Source organism: Anser cygnoides, chromosome 9 (assembly GCF_040182565.1).
Source record: "Anser cygnoides isolate HZ-2024a breed goose chromosome 9, Taihu_goose_T2T_genome, whole genome shotgun sequence".
NCBI classification, from domain to species: domain Eukaryota; kingdom Metazoa; phylum Chordata; class Aves; order Anseriformes; family Anatidae; genus Anser; species Anser cygnoides.
Genome location: NC_089881.1, coordinates 15,350,936 through 15,373,874, shown reverse-complemented (window position 1 = coordinate 15,373,874; position 22,939 = coordinate 15,350,936). Strand labels below are relative to the sequence as shown.

Sequence of the window (22,939 nt, the reverse complement as noted above, 5' to 3'; positions counted from 1 at the left end):
GACGGTTCAAGTTGGAGGATAGTGATGGGCTTGGAGAATAAGGCTGTGAGGACCTGGGGTGGTGGAAGCAGTAAGCTGGGAAGGTAGGAGCTGCTGCATGGAGGTGGAGCAGGGAGCTGTGGGATGAGAGGTTAAGCTGCTAACACAGTGCCAGTGTGCAACCAGAGGGCAGGTTTACATGCTTGCAGCCCTGTGACTTTCTTTCCGTGTTTCTGGGTGTAGCTTGAGTTCAAAATGTCTACATATTGCATGGGAAGAGCTGTGCTTGCTCAAGTCTGTCCATGCCTGGTACCTCTGAGTGTCGGTGAAGGAAAGTTTGTGTCTGAACATGTCTGGGCTCTCTCCTTCCAGATCTTTGGGGCTCTGTGCAGGTATCGTGCATCTGAGTGCTGCTGGTGTGCAACGGGGATGAGTGCTGCCAGGTCTGGGCTAGAGCAGGCTCATACCCTGGGCCAGGCCACCCTGATGAGCTTGGAAGGATCGTGTAGGTGGGAGAGACTTCAGGGGGGTGGGTGAGCAGCGTGGCAGGAGGTTAGATGATGCCTGGAAATGTGGAGGGATGGGGAATGCCTCCTCACTGGCCCTGGCGCTGTAATGTCTTGCTCAGAAATATGCGTATGGGAAGGAGGAGGTGGAGGGAGAGCTTGTCCTAGCTCTGTTCCTCCAAGGCCAGCACGTGCCAGATGCCAGCACCAGAAGAAGCATTTTGCTCCTGCAGAATAAGAGGCAAAACCATGCCCTTTTTTCAAAAATTATTATTATTTCTTCTTTCCTCTCACTTATTATGTTTGGATTTTTATGCTGGCTATTTTGGCAGGCACAGGATTCATATGTCTTTTCCCATCTGTCCCGGGTTCCCCACTGTTGTCAAATGCCCTCCCTTTTCGGCAAGGCTCTGACTTGCAAAAACTTGCCGTGGAGGTGGCCACTGCAGCTGGCAGCATGGCCAAGGAGCGTCCTGGCTTGTCTCTCAGAGCACAGGTAGCATCAGCAAGGTGCACAGTTAGGAATATTACAGCCAGGATGTGAACGTGTTCAGATAGCTGACAGCATCCACGCCGTCCGATCCTTCTTTTCATCATACAGCAACAGGGAATGCTTTGGGAATAAAAATAGATATATGGAAAAGCCTATATAAGCTGAAATCTGTGAACAGCGCCACGTTATCTGGGAACTGAAACACTTTCTACAGCGGAGCTCGCAGTTCAGACGTCGCCTGCTCTCCTCCTTCCTCCCCAGCCTCTCTCTTGCCACAGCGGACGGATTTTGGTGTCCCCACGAGCAGAGCCAGCATCGCTGTGCCCAGCAGGTGAGAGCCGGTGGCCCTCCGGCTGTGCAGGGTGGGCCAGCTGCGGTGCAGGAAGAAAGCAGAGCCCGCAGCTGTGTTTGCCACGCTTGAGCTGACTTCCTCGACGAAACCCTGCGGGCTGGGTGTAGCTCAGGGGCCGGTGGGTTTCCTTCCCCGCGCTGTTTGTAACCGCTTCGTTCTGCTCCGCCGGCAGCAGAACGGATGGCTGAGATTTGGTCGCCGTAAAACTAGAACAAAAGAGCTTCGTGTTCTGGGAGGTGTTTTAGGGTTTCTCCTCCCTCCTCTCCAATGTGTTTGCAAAGCAGAAGACTCATCTCACGTTTCTCACTGAAGTTTCATTACATGTGGGACTTTTGCGTGCGACTGAGCCACGTGTACACAGAGTGCAAAAAGGAAACGGACTTGGGGAAATTAGTTCCAGAGGTGCCTACACTGTTGGGATCTCTGAGGTCAAGGGTAGTAAGTGCACAGGCTGAGGTCCAAATTCCCAATGAGAAGCATAGAGAAATCCTGATATTTGTAGATTTAGAGTCTTATTTGATAGAAAATAAAATACAGAAACATGAATGTACGAGCACACATTTTGTTATAGGGTTCCTTACTAATAGTTGCTGGTAAAACAGGATTTCTGCTACGAACAAAGAATCGTTTCTTCAGTCACCTCCTTGTTCGTTTATCAGCTCTCAGTTTTATCAAACGGGCTACCTCCCCAGGAATTCCTCTGACAAAGGGTTTCCCTGGGGTCTTGGAGATTATCCAATTACAGTTTTAACAAAATTGCAGCAAGGATAACTGGCTGAAGATAGAAGTCTGAGAGAGCATTAGGAAAAGAATAGGAAAGTGTAAGGGAGCCAGAGCTTCACTTTTGTTTATCAGTAAATTGGGGAGAATTATTCCCATCCTTACCTTTTGTGATGAGCAGAGACAAGGTCCTGGTGTCGTGTGGACCTGCTTGCTTTCCTTCTTTCTTTCCTCCTGCTTCTTGCACTCCATATTTATAGGAAAACCTTACATTGATTCTCACAGAGTCCTTTTAGATTTACATGTGTTAAGAAAAAGGGGCTGCTAACATAAAGGCTGTGCGTGGGGCAGCATGGGCAGATAGTAAGAGATTGCTGTGGGTCCTGGGCTGAGAGGAGGCTTCTCCTGGGAGCAGAGACCCTTTACCCTGGAAATCCCACCTGGAGCAGGGTCTTCCAGAGCTACCAGCTCTTCCCAGCTCTCTCCGGGTGCTGGTAGGTGCCCGAGAAGGAGAACTGCATGGTCCCGCACTCCCACCCCACATCCATCATAGCTGTGGGGATCCCCAAGCTGTCACGGGAGGGTGCCCAGTTGGTGCAGAGCTATTTGAGACTGCCTGCCATCGAGCTCCTTTACTCTTCTTTACCACTAACATCTCGCTTACCACGGCTGGGCAAACCTTACTGTTTACCACAGTCAGCTTGGGGCTCTGCCTGGAGATACCCCACTAAGAGGTGGGTAATTGCCTTGGCAGGCAGCTCCACGGACAGTTTAGTGGTGCAGCTGGGAGGCAGCGAATCACACCCTCGCACAAATAATTTAGAATAGAACTATCTTCAGCTTGAGTAAGCAGAGGTGTTATCAGAATTAGAAGAGGACTTAAAAAAAAACAAAAAAAAACCAAACTTTTAATGCCTCTGTCTCTATCTAGAACTCTAACTAGAAAAGATGCTGTTTTTTTTCCTTTTTCTTCTTCCTCCCAGTTTTGCTTAATCCCTTTCATTACTGACATAAAAGTGTAATGGAATATCTTGTCTCTCTTAGGCCTGATCCTGTCCACTCATGTGGTATTTTCAGATCTTCAGGGAATGATTCTTATATATTCAGTGAACTTGTGTGTAAAAGCTTGCAAAGCTGTGACCTAGATGTTTATCCTTAGTGCTGACAGGATGCTGTGGAGCTGTTTAACTCTATATTTATAACAATTATGTTGCTTGGTGAGAAAGACGTGACACTTCCTTCTTAGAGGGAGTTTTTACTTATTTTTTGCCTTTTTCTGCCTGTTATTTGTGGTCGCAATTGCCTTTCTTTATATTTTACCTTTTGTCCTACATGTAAATAATGAGCTAATTACAGTTAATCTCAGAGCAAAGGAATGAGACTTTTAAAGAGTGAAAAATAATTCCCATCTGTTAGATCTGCAGTAGCATTTTGGGGTTTGCCTTCTACTCGGAAGGAAGCCAGAACTTATCTTGCTCAATTTCAAGTTTTCCTTGCAATATTTAAACTGGATTTTTAATCATTTAAAAAACAAACAGAAATGGAAATAGCTTTTCAAATTATGTTTGGCTGTGTTCTTAACACATTGGCTGATAAACCTGAACAGCTCTGTTGTACCCCTACTGAAATGAGTTGAAATCTCACTACCAAATTCTATAGAAACAGGTTTGAGGCTTTATTCTGGAAACGCATTTATTTTTTATAGTCATATATTGCATTTCTGTGTTTCCTGCCTGCTGGGGCTCCCAGTGCCCAGCCAAAGAGGACTTGTTCCAAGGGAACTGCTGCTTAAGTACTTACTATTTAAGACAGGCTCAAACCCAAGTTTTCTGTGGTGGGTATGTGGTACATTTATCCCCATCAGCTCCAGTGGCTGCTGAGCCTGGGAAATTAATCTGTACTTTGCACTCATATGTCATCTTTCATCTCAGCATCTCTAAGCATTTTAGAGACATTAAGATGCACAGCTGTGGTGCGAGGTGGGGAGAGGCCATTATAAATGTGGCTAGGGAAACGGAGGCACAGATTTCAGGAGCCTCCACTAATGTCTTCAGTTCAGAGGACAGCCATTTGTACGCTGTCTGGTGCCTGATTATCAGGGAGGCACTACATCTTTTCATACACTACATGTGGTGATGGATAGCTCTGTAGTTTTCATGTAGATTAACCAGATACTCATATTGGTATGCTAAATTAGTGGACTGTTTAAAAACTTCAGCATTAGGAACTAACAGGAGCACAGCACAGGGGTGGGAGCCCAAAATTCTAGTCCCTTTTCTTTTTTCCTCAAGCAAGCCTTATGGCAAAAAGGCAAACTTCACCAAAAACCAGAATTAAAATAACCTCACCTCCATCCCACTGTGGTAACATCCAGGGCCCCACCTACGCACGTTGATCAGCAGTTTGTTGATTCAAAGCTCCAGGATCTGTAGAAAATACTTATTCTGAACAAGAAGGCTGTACAAATTCACTCTAATACAAGTAATTGGATTTGTTCTGCTGAGATATAGCTGCCTACCCCTCCCCACCCCCAAGTACAACTGCCTTCCAGCCCATGTTTACAAGGGGGATCCTGATAATGGGAGGAGGAGATACGTGTTGCCACCTAACATGATAATGGTGGCAGGCTGTGAGGGGCTAGTAGGGCACGCAACCTCTCCAAACAAGCACAGGCGTGCTGCACGATCCCAGAATGTGTCGCTCTAGCAAATTGTGCCCAGTACAGCCGAGGCCCCATGGGTTGTCTTCCCTCCTCCTCCATCAAGCAAAACCAGTCACAGCCTCAGTGCATTTCTCTTTCACCACCTCCCTGGTTCTGTCTAGCACTGCAGTGGGGACTTTAGGGAGACTCTGGATAATCTGGCTCCCTGGGAGGCTGCGCACACACAGGCACCCTGACCTGATGCTGCAGAGAAGGGAATGCTTTTCTCCAGGCTTGCGGTGCCCTCTTCTTCCATCACACAGAAGAGCCGCACCTTGGAAGCAGCCTGGCATGCCAGTCCTATCGAACGGCCTAGACTGTGGCTACCCAGGTGGGCATTTCCCCTCTACGAGCCTTTTTTCCTTGCCTACCAGGTGTGATGACTTTGTAGTTGTTGACAAGAAGTGTCAAAGAGTGAGGGGGAAGCTCAACCCAGCTTTCCAAGGGCACTCAGCAATTGCTTCCTTGTGGTGACAGACCAACCCAGGGCAGGGATCAGTGCAGCTTTGAGAATATTAAAGTACCCATTTCCTGGCATTAAGAGAGCTCAGAAAAGACAGTATTGGAGACTTTTCAGTGTTTTAGCCCTTTGCAGCAGGGTTTTTAACACGTAGTGGTATTTCCTCGTGTCGCTGCTCCTTTAGAAATGTCAGCAGTGCTTATATTGCCTTTTGTTTGTCATTCAGCTGGAGAAATGAATTCATTGCCCTCGAGAGATCAATCATATTCTCCCCAAATAATTAATATTGATGACAATCACAGCTTACTGCTGCCTGCAGCTCCCTCTCGGCCTTCCCACCGTGTCGGTGCTGGGGTCACAGAGCAGACAGGAGAGCCTTGCAAGAGGTTGCTGGACTCGAAAATTCAGGGTGCCATGGTTTGAAGGTTGGATGGTTTGAAGGCTGGGGTTGTTACAGACAGAGCTCAAGCAAGTTCTCTGTGGGGACCGGCCCATCATAAGGCTAAATGCGATTAAATTAACCTGATTAAAAGAAGTGCCAGGTGCGGAAACCCCGTGTGGCCCAAATTTGAGAATGAAAAGCTCAGTTGGCTTGCTTTTACCCTTGAATATCTTGCTCATCCCAAGATAAATGGAGTCACCTGAGGAAAATCTTTCCTTATGCTGTAGGTAGAGTTAGAGACCAGCTCTTCACCCCTTAGCAGCAGCGTGGGTAAGCCTGTCTGTAGTGTTGGAAATGTTGCAGTCTGCGTTGGGGGGGGGGGGCAGGTTGTGGTAAGTGTATAGTAAGAAGGTTGCTTAGAAGGGGAAGTGAGACTTTGTGTTGTACCTCAGGGTGCTGGGTGCTTGGGGTTTTTTGCCTGCTGTGGGAAACAAAATGGGAAAGAGGCTGGAGCTGAGTACCTATCCTGGGAACGTGGTCTGCAAGCACCTAGGGGTATAAAGGGAAGGAGGCAAAGTGAAAGAGCAGGTATGTACCTGGCAGTAAATGCTTGAACTTAAAGAGAGTGGCTTTTTTTTTTTTTGATGTTGAGTGCTTATTACAGCTAGTGCTTAGCAGAGCTTGTGCAGTCCCTGTTGTGACGGGTGGGCTGTGCAAAGACACTGCTGTTCCCTGGCATTTGGTGCCAAGCACTTGCTGTTCTTAGAGGGAGATGCTGTTGGGAAAGCTGCTCTGGGTCTGAGAGCCCCAAGCTGCTCCTGTGAAAGACGGTAAGCCCAGCTGAGAGACCTGCCTGGGTCTGCATCGCGTTCTGGGTTTAGAGCCTTGGGCTGAGCAAGCTGGGTGAGCTGCTGGGTGCTCTATTGTGCAGCGTGGATGTGCTGCTGTATCCACATGGAGCATGGAATAACCTCTCAGGGAAGGCAGTGGCATTGCCTACATCTAAAAGCTATTAAAAAGGTTAAGGGGAACAATATATAAACTAAATACTCATTTTCAGATGTCTGCAGATATTCCACAGGAGCTCACCAGTGCTCTTGAAGAGAGGAAGGAATCTCTTTCTGGATTCCTTAAATTTCCCCAGGCCACATTGGTTGCAGATTTTTTTTATTTTTATTTTTCCTGTGCAAAGATTAGTTTGTCAGTTTATTTTCTGCTGGGGCAGCACACGGGTGTTTCTTGGAGCTCTTCTTTCACTATAACATCGCCATCCAAAATAGAAGCATTGTCTGGCTTCGCGGAAGGTCTCAGCTCTCTTTGAAGCTCTGTTGGAAGCTTTTCATTCCCTGGCTATTCAGACTTAAAAAATAGAAAATCTTGGCTGGATACCTTTTGCCTGAGCACAGAAGTGCTCTTGTAGGTTGGTGTTTGAACTGCTTGGTGGCCAGCATGTATGCATTAGTAATCTGTGCCGTTTGATTTCATAGCCATGGCTCAGCCTGTCCCTCTTCAGCCCACTCCACAGATCTCTCTGTAACAGTCACAGCTGTTTATTTGTCCTGTCCAGGTGTGCATACATTTCTGAGAGATGCTGGATTATTGAACTAGTTTATTTTAAATGTATGAAATGCAACGTGCTCTGCCTGCTAAGTAGCTGCTGGAGTATAATCAGTGGCACCCTGGGCTCCAGCAGAGCAGGGTGTAGGATCTGTAGCACTTCTGCTTTGCCAAGCCCTGGGAGGACCCCACAAAAACTGAAAAGGAAAAGCGGCAATGCTGGCTTTCTCCAGATGTATCTTCAAGACCTCTGTTCTCCTCTCTGCCTGTCTGGGTCATTTTCCCTTTTTCCTTTGTGTGTGTGTAAATGGCCCCTTCCTCTGAATTCTGCTTATTAGCTTTAAATATTTTGAGCTGAAAGGACTCCAGGAGATGCTATCTGAATGTCAATAATATATCACAAATTTCCTGCTTGGAAGTCACCTGTGTGACCCAAGCAGATGAGCATTGGCGGGACCAAACCTTGCACCACCAGAAAGCTCCCAGAAATGACTTGCTGTCAGGGAACCTCTTCCCACTTTCCTCTGAGCTCAAGGCTGCTCTCTGCTCGCTGGAGCTTTTGGCCAGCCTTCGACGGGCACCTCGCTGCTGCAGTTTGCTTTGCTGCGTTGAAGCAGAAATAGCCTGGGAGTTGTTCTGTCCCCACTTCCCTGTGTGACCACTAGGGTGATGCACCTGTGTGTCTCATTCATCCACAGGGTGGTACGTTTACTGTCAAAAAAAGCGGAAGAAAAAACGTTTCTTGAGGTCAATATGTCTTGCCTCAAAGGATGTCCTTAAAACCAAGGTGATGAAAGGATCGTGTCCTTTCAGGACAGCAGGGCTTTAGGGTGACGTGCAGGAGGAAATGAAATCCATCCTTCCTCCTGCTCTGACACCCTTTGTGTAGGCAGGCTGGCTTTGGGCAGGGCAGCGAGCTCCAGCTTTCCCTTGGGTCGGCTGCCAAGCACCAGAGGCAGGTGTGTGGGACCCCTGTGAGGGCTCCCGTGGGCCCAGCTTTCCCTTGGGATCTCAGGCGTGGCATGGGATGCAAGTGCCTAGCAGGCTGCAGCCCTGCTAGCCTGGTGTCGTGATTGGGAGCTGGCAAGGAGCTTGTTGAGCTACTGACCAAGAAGATCGCTTCCAGGTCAGGTTTCATTGGCTTGTTTCATTATTATTATTTTTGGTTGGGTGGGGAGTAGTTGCTCAGTAGACCTGGGTGTAAAGCTGAGTGTGAGTGCTGTAGCTCCCAGTGCTTCCAGCGCTGGTGTAACGGAGACCAGCTCTGGCCAGAGAAGACAGAAGATGTTTTGTGCTAGCAGCAGGGGAGCTGTCTCACCAGGGCAGCTTTCCATCTGACTCCCACTAGTTTCCTTTGCTTCCCCTCTCTGCAAAAGCAAGTGTTTGATAGTTGCTGTGATTTTAGCTGGTAGAGGAAGTTTGTCTGCCCAAATCTGTTTCCTTTGTTTTTGATGACATATATTGCCTTTGTAATGGAAACGCTTCAGAAGGAAATGCTTTCAGCCTGATCTGCTGTCAGGTGTGTAATTGCCTGGTGAGTTTCTGTGGATGGGAAAACTGGGGGGTGCAAGGGCTACAGGGACAACCACGGGTAATATGCAAAGCTTGTGGCAGAAGTGGGATTTCCATGTTGGTCTCGCGGTCTCCGCACTGGATGCGTCACCCTAGATGTGCTGACTGGGTCACGCTTGCTGCTCTCGTGCTTGTCCCTGACTGAGGGATGGGGCACAGCCTGCCAAAATGTGCCTGGCTCATGGAGCTGCTGCAAAATGGGCTCCCTGCACTTAGGAGAGATGCAAATATTTTTTTGAAGGAGAGTGTTTGGGACCCTTTGTTGGTCAGTGGGCCTGTGTTTGAAGTGATGTGACAAGGCTTGTCAGAGAGCAGGGAAAATGTGCTCGGCTGCTTGTGGTGGTCGTTATCAAACCACTGCTGGTTTAGTGTTGATGAATGTGCTGCTTCATCCTGGAGAGCGAAGGCTGGACGTTCAAACCCTGTCATCTGTCCTTCAACTCATGTCTCCAGGGGCTTCAGTGTAATGCTACATTGCTTGGGAGGGCTTTCTAAAGGGCTGGCAAACTCGCTGCAGGAGTGGCTTTGCTTTGGGCAGGAACGAGAGTGGAAACCCTGACTCTATAGCAGAGGCTGGTGCTGCTCAGCACCCCAATGGCCTTGGGAGGAGAGGCAGGGGCAGCATCAGCTGTGCAAGTCCCAGCTAAGTGGCACTAAGGTTTATGCTGCAATAATCCCCCCTATTGTCTGACTTGGTCGTAAACGTACTGAAAAGCAAAAATGTTCCCTGGAGGGCTGAAAAGCCTTTTCCCACTCAGTGTTTTTCTCTTTCCATTACTTGTCTGCAGCTGCCTTTGCAGCCTACCCTTTGTCTGCCTTTTAGGTTCTCTAAATTTGCTTTGATTGTACACGTAAGAAACACAGTAAATGCATCGAGCAGCCTTCTCCAGCGCTGTGTGAGGATGCAGGGACCCTGGGCTCATGTGCCCATGGTGACATGGGAGCAGAGGAGCCCTGCCCCTCTCCTGCATGCTGGCCCCGCTATGCAGCACAGCACTGCACAGCCAACTTGCCTGCCAGTAAAGGGAGTGGGACTCTCTTGCTGATGCGTGCTTTGAAGCCCTGGCAGCATCAGCCCAGAAGTTTGTTCCCTTACTGGTGCCCCGAAGAGCCCCAAACCTATTTAGTTTAGAAGCAAAGCAACTCTGAAGCTGGCCTACTCTTGTTTTTAGTTTGTCTTCCTTTGTTTTCCTATGTCAGCATCCCTCTTCTTAGAGCCAGTCCTGTACTCTCAAATCCCTTTGACTCAGGGGGGCTTGGGACAGAATTACATAATGAAAAATATGTAACACCATTCAAGTGACCAGAGCAGTTTTATTTTTTTCCCCTCTTCCCAACAACTGTTTTATTTTAAATGCCCTTTCAGCCAGAGTACTTAGTGATGACGCTTTGAAGGGTGCTTTTGTTCTGCATACAGTAGTGTGACTTCAGAGAAAAGGAAAAAGGCTGTCAGATCTCTCTAGGTGCCTGTAGTTAGAAGGGACAAAGGCAGTTTCTTAAAATGTGGCATTGTTCTTTAGAATTAGCATGGTTGTCTTTAAGAATAAGTGTACAGTAGCTACTTTGAGAACAGCTCTCTTCATTAATTTTTTGATATGCGTCTTTGTTTTTACAGTTGTTGGGAAAATGCAAGAGGCTTTGTGGGGTCCATGCTGCTAAAGGCAATAGTGAACAATCCCTCACTTAGGTCTGTTTGGGAAAGGTGTTTTAACAAAATATGTTTTATATGAAAATACCACGTGTTTTGGTGACATTGTCTGATTTTAGTGAGTATCAATTACAAACCCAACCCTCTCCACCACCCTGGTTTTGAGAACAGGAGACCCCACCGTGACCATGCTCCCCCTGCTCTTTTCTTTCTTGCCCAGTAAGTGGAATGTGAAAGTTTGAAGAAGAAAGCACTCAGAAACGAAAATAAATTCCTTAATAGAATTCTTAACGGTGGTGATGAATTGTTTTCCCCAACTGCTCTATGAATTATTATTAACATGTTAATTTATGGAGGCATTAAGAACACTTCAGAGTATATTGGTCTCATGAGAAGTTCCTGGAGTGCTGAGGATGTATCTGAGCTCTCCAGCCTTCTTCTGGCTGCTCTGATTACCTGCTATCTAGCTGCTGTGTGATTTCTGAGCTGGTATGCTCCTCTGCTCACTGATTTATTCCTGGCTCCCATTAGGGTTTGCTTTTTGTGCAATTTGCCTGTGTGCTGGAGGTGAGGTCCGTGACCTCTTTGGGTGAATGCAGCTGGGTGAGACCCACCAGTGCAGTTTAGGGTTTGCACTCCTTGACCTCTGGCTCCTCGGTTGCAGCCAGCGGTGCTGGTCTTGCAGGCAGTGATGCCAAATTGTGCAAGAAGTTACCCAGTCACTGCTGCAGCTGTCACGTACTGGTAAAATTACAACATGCTTTCCGGTGTCACGAAACAAAGAAGCAGGTTGCTGGAAAAGGCTGAGGAAAAATCCTTCTGTTCCTGGTAAGAGCGGGTGGGTTTTAGCGCTGTGGCATTATGTTCTTACAGCATTACAAAACCCATCTTTTCTGTCTGCATGAAAGTGGGTGCAATGCTCTTTTCCTGATGTCATGGGCAGAATCACGTTGTGCTTCTGGGGATAAATGACCACACTGCGTAACCGCAGGACTGTTCTGTGAACACCTTTCTCTTTGGAGTACGTCGCAGCTTTTTGAGCCATGTAAGTAAAGCATCACAGTTCTAGCAGTATTGGGGGGGTGTCTTTCAGCTTTTAAATGCTAGGGTGGTCAGGCCATGGAGGAGGTTGTGTCTGCTCTCCTCAGCCAGCCCGTGGTTCAGTGCCCTGTGGATTTCATAAAGTGTCAGAGCAGCCAGGGCTGAGGCGAAATGATTCCCATTCCAGTAATGGAGAAATTGCTGTAATCTGACAAGCTCTGTGTCTGTCTGTCTCCACTGATAAAATCTCTGGAGAGCCTGGAATGAACCAGAGGTAAATCAAGCTGTGCAGGGCTTCTGACTTCATAGCTAGGTAGAAAAAGAAATGAGAATTTCCATCCTAGTAGGCAGGACCTAAGAATCCTGGATACCTTGCTCATGGGAACAGAGAACTAGTGCCTCTGAGACCGCTGAAAGGAGTGTGTTCTTACAAGCAGTTAATGGATGTAAATATTAGCTCACTGCAGAGTTTATGTATCACTGAGCGAAATGTAGTAGTTTATTTTGGCCTTGGGCCACATGAATGGCCTTGCTGTAAAGGAGAGAAACTCATCCAAAGTCAGTAGTTGCTCCTGTTTGCCTGGTCAGGACTGAATTCAGTCTGATCTGTTCAAAACACAGGAGAGAATCAGTGGAAAATAAGGGTGAATTAGGACATGCTGTGCACTTATCTAATGGCAAATGGAGAGGGAGTTGTGAGGAATCTTTATTATGGAAATGATCCCTTGCTGTTTTTATGCCCTCTGTTCCAGCATCTGAATCCCCAGAAGCACTTAAATTCCTGCCGAAGGTGCAACACACTGGTTCTTTCTCATCAAGCTGATGGTGCAAAGATGTTTCAACTGTTCTTGATCATTTCCAAAGGGCGGATGTACTTAATCATGTTTCTTCCCCATGGAGACTTCCTGTGGGGCATTAGAGGTGGTTATAGATGGTCATAGCGGAGGGTTTGGGTAGTGGCTGCCCTGTCAATTTGGGTGACAGAGGTAGGGGATGACCAGCTGCCTCAGCTGGACCTCAGGGAATAAAACTGAGCAGCTGCCCGCAGGTTTCTGAAGGGCTCCTGGCTTCCAGGGCAGCCAAGTGTGTGGGCTGTGCGGGGAAGAGCAGGCTTGCTCCAGATTCCCTTTGTTTCTTAGAGATGAGCCCGATGTAGGGAAAGCATTTTCTAAAGGCATTTCAAATCCAAGCATTGAAAAAGAAGGATTAAATATCTGCTGCTGGATTTCAGGACGTTCACGCATCCCATTCTTGTTAATACCTGCAATCTGTGCAATCTTAGCCGCTCTCCGCTTGTGCCTGAAGACCTTCAGCATAATGTGTGTATTATGGAGAGGCTTCTGAGGGACGTGTCGAAGGGAACCCTGCGGCTTCTCTCCCTGCCCTTGCAGCGCACTCTGATGGAACAGGCTACCGTGTCACCTCAGGAGCGTGCTCCTGGCAGTGTCGCCGTGTTCATTACTGCGTCTGCCTGGCAGGGCTGAGCTGCTTTGAGGCTCATCCTTTTTAACCATCTCTTCTCCCTCTGTGCTCCGACGGCACCCAGGAATCTCACGTGCAACCTTTGCTCCATTCACGAGAGCGCCTGGTAAATGTCAGCTTTCATGACTAGCAGCTCCTAAGTTGCGTCCTGGAAAACCTAGAAACACGGGGAAATTAAATCTAGTGAGTGAGCAGCTCTCAGAGCAAGCCAAACACCAGAGCACGTGGCAAGTGAAACTGGCAGCGTTCGTTCATCTCAAATTACAGGAAACTGTGCTCCGTAGCAGGAGCTGAGAAGCCTGGGATTGTTTTCAGCCTGCCTTAGGAAGTACAAAGGTTTGTTTGGATCACTTCTGAAGTGTGCACGAGTCTGGGACTTGTCCTGTGTGGGGAGGGCTTGGCGGTGTGGCTGGCCTGTAGGGCCACAGCAGCGTGCAGGCCCTGTAGAGTTGCTCTGTGTGGGCCTTTGTTGTGCTCAGCTGTCAGGCTTGTGTTTGGAGCAAATGTGCTTCAGCACTCTTTTTTTCCTGAAAAACAAGCGTGTGCACTGGCAGAATGACTGCTGAAATATTGAGGTCCTTTGCTGAAACCTCAAAGTTTGGGATTTCTCCCCTGCTGTATGTGACAGGCAAGTAGCTTCCTTACTCCTTGTGTGCATGGATATCGTCTGTTCCAGTGATTGAGTCAGTAAGCTCGGCTGTCCTCTTCTGAGCTGTCATCTCCTAGGCTGGGAGAGCTCCTGCAGGCAGGACAACACTGTCATGCAGATAGATGCTCTTCTTAGAGTATGTTAATGAAAAATATATATATACAAGAACTAAAGGATCTGTGGGTGGGCAAAGGATCTGCGGGAATAAACACATGCTCAGTTTTCTTAAAAAGTAACAAATGCCTGCAGCAATGAAATGTTATGGAATAACCAGAACCCCTTGGTGTACTGTGTTGGCAGGATGAAGATGGTCTGTGCCCTGCTGGTGACGCTGTGGCTGTGCGTGGTCCCCTTCTGCAGCAGCTCTGGTAAGTGCCTGCTTATCGCAGGAATTACTCAGCTGAGGCCAGCAGAAGAAAACTGACTTTCAGTCATTTTAGGTGTTTGCGTGTATCCTGGATGAAATGGATGTGTGTAAAATGCTTTGTGCGTTTTGCCAACGCTGGTTGTCTGTAGGGGTTGTGTAGTGCTCACGTGCAGTGGCTACGGGCATGTCGTGAACGGGTACGTAAGCAAACTGATAGTGGAAACCACCATCTCTGACTAAAAGCATTTTGCAAATTCAAGCCCCCTGCTTGGTCAGCATTGTTATTCCCCTTCTGCAAGGGATGAAACCGGGGCTCAGCACGTGGCAGCAACTTGTCGTGGAGTTACAGGCAGGACATGGGCTTGAAATCTATTTCTGCTTGGTTCCGGAAGGGACTGAAATTCTGGCTCTTGGCTTCTGACTCATGCCTCAGCACTGCGAGGGGAGAGGGGAACTTCTCGGGTAAGAAGAGCTCTTGCAGCCGGCTCACTGAGTCACTTTCCTGACAGGAAATATGCTGTCATGCTCGCGGCTCCCCTGGCACGCAGTCAGCCGGGCTCTGGTGAAGAGGCAGATTGTGTGCGTCTCGGCTCTGGACTTCCTATTTGGGGGTGGAAGGAGACAGCACGATTTGCAGAAGGCAAGGGGGAGGGAGGAAAGAACAGGCAGTGGCTTTGAGGGGACAGCATTCAGAAATGAACCCTGGAGATTTAGCAAGCCGCACCCCCCCCCCCCCAAGTGCTTGCCTCTCTGCAATGCTGGCCAACAAACAGCAAAGGAGAAGGAATACATGGCCCAGGTCTCTTCTGCTACTTCCCATGCATTAGGAGTGCCTGGAGAAGAGGGACCCAGCTGTGCAGATCCACTGCTCTCAGGGAAAATCCCTGCTTGCGTGGATTTCTGGACCTGCCATTCTGTTGCCGCTGACATGACGTCCTTCTGCTGTCACAGCAGCATGGTGACCTCCCCAGGCAGTCACTGCAGGGTGTTGGGAGCTGGGTCTGACGTGGTGGGGACTACCCAGGAAATGTGGCAGCAACTCTGAAGGCCCAGAGAGTGAGTCTGGCGTTTGGGTTACACAGGCTCGTGCCAAGTGATCTGACAGGGCCCTCCCTGCTTTTCTGTGAGGTGTTCAGTGCTTTTTAAATATTCCTCCGAAGGTTTTCTGTACAGTATAGTTAGAGCCATTGTAGAGTGTTGCAGGAGGATAAATGTCAAAGGGTGATGCATGGGACATACGATCACTTGAAACATTCCTTCAGCAAAGCCGCTATAGTGTATGCATTTAATTTTCTGGATGTCTGTGGATGGCAGACCCACTGTTCAGTGCAGAACTCCTTTTTGTTTTGTGTATGCCATAAGCCAGTTTGGCTGTCAGAACATTTACTGTTCTTGCTAATGGGCTTTCATGGCTGTTTGTGTTTGGATGGAGGGGCAGCCGCCTGTGCAACCCTCTGCTATGCTGTGTGGTTTCCTGTGGCTGGCACCGAAAGGCAGCTAAAGCCCGTTTCACCCCAGCAAAGCCATAAATAGTCTAGTGTGGGAGACTGGAAACACTCTGGTAATGGTACAGTGTTTGGGTTGTCTAATTTCTTCCCAAACTGCAGATGTTGGGGAGGGAACTCAGAAAGGTTGGCTGTGGCCTGCAGCTGCCCCAGTGCTCTCCTGACACCAAGCAGGTCCACGCAGGTGTGGGCCTTGCACCATGGCACCTGGCTCCTGGGATATTTAAGGTGCATTCAGCTGAAGGTTTTTCAGATGCCTTGGAGCCCAGTTTCACAGGACATTGTGTGGATGAGAGCTGGCTCTTTGTATGGGTATGAACTGTTCGCCTGGGCACCTCTGCTGGCTCAATTGGCATGGAGATGAGCCCCAGCTAACAAGGTGGGTTGGGTTTGTGTCAGGGCATGGTCTGCTTGGGGAGGATGGAAGGGGAGGTGATGAGTGGAAAGAGCAGGCTGGTGCAGGTAGCTACACAGTGTGGGGTAGAAATGGGCCTGGGGAAGGGAAAGGATTTGTCATTTCAGCTGGATGCCTGAGTCTACTACTTGTTCGTGCTGTGCACATGGGCGAATATCTTCTGGTCTTGAAAGTATCTATAACCTGCAGTGCCTGGGTTTGAATTCCTTACATGTGACCTCAGGGACATTGTTTGCAATGGTATTCAGGGTCTTCTGCTTTCCTTGTCTCAGCTAAGCTATCCTTAAGATGGAAATAAGGCTTAGATCTCTACTTGTGTTGTAGGATGCTTAATGAACCCAAATGTCTTCATATTCAGAAAAAAGACAGCAAAAAACAATGAATCTAGTTTCAGTCTTCTAATGACTTCTTTGACAACACTGGGGTGATGTAGATACGCAGTGGTTTAAGAGATGAAAAACCAGTCCAAGACCATAACAGTCAGTATGAATACAAAATAATGTTATCCCTTTGTCTCCAAACAAAGCTGGCCTATGTTAGATACTGACTTAACAGGTAGCAGCAGTCTATAGATAATCCTTCGGTGCCAGGAGGCACTGTGCTTGTGTAAGAAACTCCTCCGAGAGCTGCTCGGGGGGTATTGGACAGGCTGTGTGGTAGGGTGAGCCCAGCATGGGCTCAAATCCTGCATGGATTTACATCTGCAGCTGTGGCTGTAGGGCAGCCAGGAGCCCTGGTCTGACCTGGGAGGTCAGAGCTGCCTCCTGCACTACCGCTTGAGTGCCAGTCTGCACCCTGTGTCTCCCTGCTCTCTGCGGAGATGCAGAGTAGTTACTTGTGGCCAGGGGAAATCTGCGGATTAATAAGTTACTGTCTGTAAAACACTTTGAAGATGGAAAGCCCTGCACAGCTCCTCAGGATTATTACTGTATCGCTCTTATTCTACTGATGGGGTTCCAGTGGCCTTATTTTCCTTATGATTTGTGACAGCCCCAGAAGCTGAGAAGCTTATTTTAGTGTGTAAAGTCAAAAGAAAAATAGATTAAACTGCATTATTGTCTTCTAAAGAGACTAAATCCCTCCCCCACCATCTTCTCCTGGGATTTCCTGACTTCCTCCTACTCTTCCCATCTCAGCTTCTTGCTGTCCTAATTTAGGACATAATTTTATAACCACCCATACCAGTCTGAGTTACTGCAGTTGTAGAAGTTTATGGCACTTGGAGGGCATGAAGTTGAGGGTGTGGCCCTGAAGTAGAGACAAAACCTGCAGGATGGAGCTACCCAGGGTGTCTGCATGTAACCGCAGCCTTCAGCCTCGCTCCTTGTCAGCCAGAATCATGCCTGGCAAGGAGAGAGGAACAGCGTTTGCTTCTTCTTGGCCACAGAGAGGCCGAGAGGGGTGAACTTTGTACAGATGTGAATGCAAGGTGACCCTTCTGCACAGAAATGCAGAAGCACGTGGAAGAAAGCTCATTTTGGGAATGTCACTGTTACAGTATTAGATGGTCACTTCTGCAGTCGCAGTGCAGGATCTTTTGCTGTATTTTAAGAAGGATGGGATACAACCAAGATCCTGGCTCAGTGCAGTAATGAGGCTGCACAGGTTTAATTCTGCAAGACCACAGCAGGGCCAGGAGTTCAGCCTGGACCTTGATCTGACCGGATGTCCCGGGTGTGTGGAAGAGTCCCTGCCAGCTTGAGCATGGTTTTATCACGGCATGAATCAGGCGAACCACCTCTGCCTTTCGTACAGATAATATTGCAACAGGCTGTTCTGTTTTCTCTTTCTCTCTCTCTCTTCCTCCTGTGTTGCTCTACTTTGCTTCATGCGGCAATTTCCTCAATGAAGCGGGATGGAAAGTAGCTATTTGCTCCTTTTCTCCTTCAGGCTTTGAAGCAGTTCATACCCCTACCTTTATCATTTTGATCTCATGGTGGTTTTTTTAACCTTAAGGAAAACATGTCAAGCTTGCCAGAGAAAACGGAACACTTTTTTTTTGTGCCTGGTTGCTGGAGGTAACCAAAACACTGTGTCACATTCAGTAAATACAGCTTTAATCATGGATAGAGATTGAAGGCACAGAGATCACTGTGGAGGAGTCTTAAGACAAACAACAACCACCCCTCTCCTCATTAGACTGTGCTTGATCGGTAAGGAGGCTCCGAGCTGAGAGCTATGGGCTCCATTACAGATTGATCATTTTTGGATGTCATGCTCTGGCTGCTTCCTCTGAAGTCCTGGCTTGTGCTGAAGTCAAGAGAAGCTCACACAGCTTGTTTTTCATGAAGCTGTTTGAACTAGACTTGCAGGACCTAAAGTTTATCAACTGCATTGTATAAGTGCTTCTGGAAACACTGAATCTCTTTCCGCCTTCCTTTCTTGTCCGTTCCATGTACTGAAATGATAAGCATTCAGAGGGAGATGCTGCTCCGTCAGCAGCTTCCCGTGGAGATGCTTTCACAGCAGCACTGCAGCTCAGCAGCATGGCAGAAGGAGCCCTGGGAGAAGCGTGAAGCCCCATTGCTGGTGCCGTCACAGCAGGATCGCGCGCATGGGGCTGGGCTGCACGCTGTGCCTCGCAGCTGATCACAGGGAGGCTTGTGCCAGCACCACTTTCACTTATGTTGGAGAGGCTGGGGGAAGGAGGCAGTGAGGTTATAACAGGCTCTTTTTGATGTGTTCACACTGGAAATCAGATTATAAACTCCTGCGGAGTTCATGCAGCTTCTAGGCTGAGCCTCCAAGGTGGTGCTGAGCTTGTTCCAATTTCCAGACCCTCTGACCAACATATCTGCTTTGGAGATGGTGGGAACAAATACTAAAAGCTAGCTGATCTTGGCTGGGGCTACCTGAGTCCTCTAATACCCACTGATTTCAGCACGTTTGGATCTGCTGCTTCTCCCAGCACAGGGAGATGCTCTCACTCGCTCTGCTCGGTGCCACCCTTCCTCCGTTGTGTGCGTGGTCAGATGGGGTACAAGCCAAGTGGGAGATGCTCTCCTGCTATGCTGCCTCATTTCTCAGCTGCTGAACAAAACCTGCTGTCGTGGAGCACGCTGTGCCACACTCCTATGCAGGATGCACGTGTGAAAGCAAAACCTCAGACCTAGTGGAAGCGTGGGCGCTCCTGGCACCCGTGTGAATAGAAAGCGCACCCACGCGTGGCGGCTGGCCACAGCTGGTGTCTCCTTTACTCTGAGAGCAGCTCCGCCATTCAGCCTGGCTTTCTCTGCTTCCCACTCGCTGGCAAACTGCTGTGCGCTTGAAAGAGGGTAGGGGGATTTTTTTTAAAGGTGGTAGTGATTAATTCAGTCTTAATTGCTTTCCTGGACCAGCTTTCTGCCTTATTGATACTCGTATCAAGCTAACCATCGGTTTGACTGCCCTCCATGCAGGAAGATGGGCTCAGCTCAGCTTTGCTTTAGGATAACGCAGAAGAAGAAAGTAGGATGACAGTGCAGCCCCGTGTGGCACGGAGTGGGGAAGAGCATCGCCCAAATGTCAGCACAGCCTCTCTCTGCGTGTGGGTTGGGCCCCCTCCTAAGGATTAGAGACTACTATGAAGGACACATCAATTTGGCAAGTGGCAGGATGATTTGTGCCGGTGTGATGGATGGCCTGTCACAAGAGTGGCTCTATATTTCTTCGCAGAAATTTTAGCTAGTGGAAGGCTTTTGTTTGTAGCCCCAGGGGAGGGACAGAGATGGGGTGGAAGCAGGGTGGAGCTGGTGGTTTAGTGGTGGAGATTTTTTTTCTTTAAATGGAGGTACCATGAGTATACTTAAAATGACTGCGTAGAACTGCCAAACAGGAGGGAGAAAAAAGGGCATTGCGCTTCTTGATGTGGCCTTGCTCTCTTATTTATTTTTAATCTGTGGGTTCTGCAGTTTGTCTCCCCTTGAAAATCCAAATAATTGCACCAATTTTATCTCATTTTTGACTGTGTGGGTGCTTCTAATAGGTGCTGCAGACGCATCTTGAAGGAAGCGTTTCAGTTGGGTGTACTCGGTGTTCAGTTCCCTAGGGGGTAAATCAGAGCGGTAAATTAAAGGTTGGGAAAGGTTTCCAGAAATGTCTGTTTTCACCTCTGCAGCTAAGCAACATCATTATTTTTCTCTCCTTTCATTTTCTGCTTTGCGTCTGGAGAAGCCACTTTCTTCAGCTTTGTTTGGCTTCTGAGGAGCAGTCTGCTTTGGGATGCCTGATGTTGAAGAGTGTTGCAGCACCAGATTTTGAAATGGGGCAGATCAGGCTGTTTCTGCAACGGAAGAGCTTGCTGTCCCTAGTACAATAGTAGATATTCCCATGAACGAGGACTGCAACATACAGACCAAGCAAGGAAAACACTTGGAATTAACTTTGCTGATTCACCTGCGTGTGCAAGCTACTTCTCAGTGTGCATCAGGGCAGAGCTGTAGTGCAGCAGCCTGCTCATGTATTTATCTTGAGGCACGTGAAGCAGCTGTACCACGGCCTTTCTGTGCTTTTTCCTGTCTTTTTCCTTCTGTCCTTTTCCTGTGCTGGAGGTGTGTTTTTCTACTATGCAGCCTCCCTCCCTCCATTCCACTTCTGGTGCTCTCTGGGACCTGTGAAGCTCTGGGGCCTTTAGGTGGATCAACCCCTGCTGGCAGAGTTTGATGTCAATGCAGCGAATATATTTAAAAATATACACCTTCCTTACCTCCTTATCTGTGTTGTCTGTCAGGGAAGGTGTTATCGGTCATAGATTGCTTTGCTGCATGGTTGCAGAGTACTCACCATAAGGGGGTCAGTTGAACCATGAGTAGTAATAAGAAAAGGGGGGCTGTTTTCACATGTTCTGCAGAGGCATTTGTGGGAAGATGCATTTGTGAGATGGTGGATTTTTCATAGAGTTTTTTCTCCATCTGTTACGGGTATAGTGCTGTTTGCTGCAGTGTGGAAGGGACTGTGGTGTTGCATATAGCTCCCCTAGCTTCACTGGGTTTCCATTTGTCAAGGGAAGCCCCAAATTCGGAGTATGAATACTGAACCCACTTGATTTAAGCCTTGTCACTGCAGTGGCAAGCACAACCTGCAGGCTCAAGCCACACGTCTGCTGCTGTGATCTCTGTGTAGCAGCTTGCTATTGGCTTGGTTACGTGCTGCACTTGGGGTTGAGCTTGGAGCGTGCAGGACACCTGAACACAACCTGACACGGGCAGCCTTAGGGTGTGTTGTCATTCCTGAAGTCATGTGAACTGGCCAGCTCCGCGACAAAATCTCCAGGTACTGCTCTTACAGTGCAGAACAGCAGCCTCTCTTCCTCCCCCAGCTAAGAAAGCAAGGCCCATACAATGATGTATTTTTTTCCCCTCTGGATTACTCAAAAGCAATATATTTATTTTCAATTACTCATTCAGGTAGAACGGGTAAGTAGCTTTACAATGCTGATTTATGAGCTCTTGCAAAATGCAAGACCTGCTCATGATTGCAAAATTCATTGATCTTGACTCCAAGAATTTCAATACAGTAATTTTTTATATAGTTTTCTTCCTCTCCAGTCCTGCTATTTGAAGTAATAAGGATAATTTTCCTTTTTGCAGCCCAAGAGGACACTGCAAAGTCAGGTGCAGGGAAGAGAACCTGGGTGTCCTGATGTACAGGCACAGGTCTGCTTTGAGACCTTGCCCCTTTCAGAGAGGAAGGCTTTCTTTATGAAAACAAATGCCCCTCACGTGAATGGTAATGAGATCTTCATCATGCAATTAGAGCCAGGCACTGGCAGGCTCATTTGTCTTGTTTTTGACTACATGGAAACTTGACCTAATGCAGTTGCCTGACCAGCATGAACCAGCATACTGGTTCCAGTTGGCCTCCACCATGGTGGTGCTGGGTGACTCTGCACCTGCTCATGGTGTGAGATGTCTGGTAGTGATTTTGGTCTTTTAGAATGAGCCTTGCCACTGGCTGTAATAGCAGTGGTACAGGCTGATGCTGAGTACTTCTGCAAGAAGTATCTGTATGTCTGAGATGATGAGCTATGGCATTCCCCATGGTTCGGGTTTTGTTTTCCTAAAACTTGGACTCTTGTTAGCCTCACCACCTCCTCCCAGCCTATTTCACTCTGTCCAGAAGTAGCGCTCCATCGCGTGGGAGTTTGCCATGCTGTAGCAGCTGTGCAGTTTGTATTTACAGTTATGTGTATAAAACAGCCAGAAAGCATTTCTATTATTATTGGCCCCAATTCTGCCTCCCCATGACTAAACACTGCTGAGCCACATGAGTTAGCATTGCTGCCTTAAAGCACTGTGGGCCTGTCTTCTCAAAGGTTTCTCTTTGCTTTTTTTAATTAAGTATGAATTTGGGGCCAAGCTACAGCCTACTGTCTATTTAAGGAAGATAAAATGCCAGAAAGCCTGCTTTGGGCCTGTGAAGTCAGTTCAGAAGAATTGGGCTCAAAGAGCATATTGTATTCTGTTTTTCCTTTCTGTCCAAGTTCTTCTAATATCTGCAAACTAGAGAAGCTTTGCAGTGCTGTCTCTGGGGTGGCTGTGATGCCTCTCCTGGGGCAGCTGCAGGCAGCAACCCCTTTTCTGTAGGACTCATTTAGGGCTCTGAGACATCAGGCTGCCCTAGCTAATGCCTCGCAGCAGCTGCAGGGGTGTGCTGGGAAGCGTGCCGTGCCACCTCTGCCCTGTCAGCATGGGGACTTGGGAAGTGCAGGTTGTTCCCAGGTTAGCTGGCACCCTGCTTTGCTTGCACCCCATCTCTTTGTGATGGGGCATCCTCGTGGGTGGGAGGGGTAGGGTGGGAAGGAGCTCTTAGAAGATAAATGGGTGCTGAGCATGCTGTTTCTCTTGATCCTGTTCACTAGAAGCAATTTAAAAAATAATGATAAAAAAAATCATTGAACAGCTTTTTCTCTTGCTGCCCAGTGTCTGCCAGCCTGAGTCTGCCGTGAGCCGCACTGATCCCGTTGGACAGTACCTGGGGAAAGCACCAGGGGGCCGCTTGTGATCCCCAAGCGAACCTGCTGTTGTCTCCTCCGTAATGTCTCTCCTGCTCCTCAGCCTCCCTTCCCTAATTTTGCTGTAAACAGTTGCTACATGTCACTTGTTAGTGTTTGTAGTGTTAGCATGGCTTGCA

The 22,939-nt window shown here is 48.2% G+C and overlaps 1 protein-coding gene and 1 long non-coding RNA gene across 9 annotated transcripts in view; one reads left to right on the top strand and one right to left on the bottom strand.

Annotated features, from left to right (window-relative positions):
* The window catches only part of IL1RAP (interleukin 1 receptor accessory protein), a 45,769-nt gene that overhangs the window by 2,167 nt on the left and 20,663 nt on the right, over positions 1 to 22,939 (top strand). For 2 of the 8 annotated variants that reach the window (XM_067002163.1, XM_067002164.1), the window contains exons 1-2: positions 11,393 to 11,415; positions 13,843 to 13,910. In XM_067002163.1, coding sequence (XP_066858264.1) covers positions 11,414 to 11,415; positions 13,843 to 13,910 — 70 coding nt within the window. In that variant the 5' untranslated portion in view covers positions 11,393 to 11,413. The other 6 variants (XM_048076699.2, XM_048076700.2, XM_048076695.2 and 3 more) reach the window with 6 other exon arrangements.
* Positions 799 to 5,049, bottom strand: LOC125184395 (uncharacterized). The gene is made up of 3 exons (XR_007168352.2): positions 4,950 to 5,049; positions 4,399 to 4,476; positions 799 to 1,536 (listed from the first exon to the last, which is right to left on the bottom strand). It is a non-coding gene; the product is annotated as an uncharacterized lncRNA (long non-coding RNA).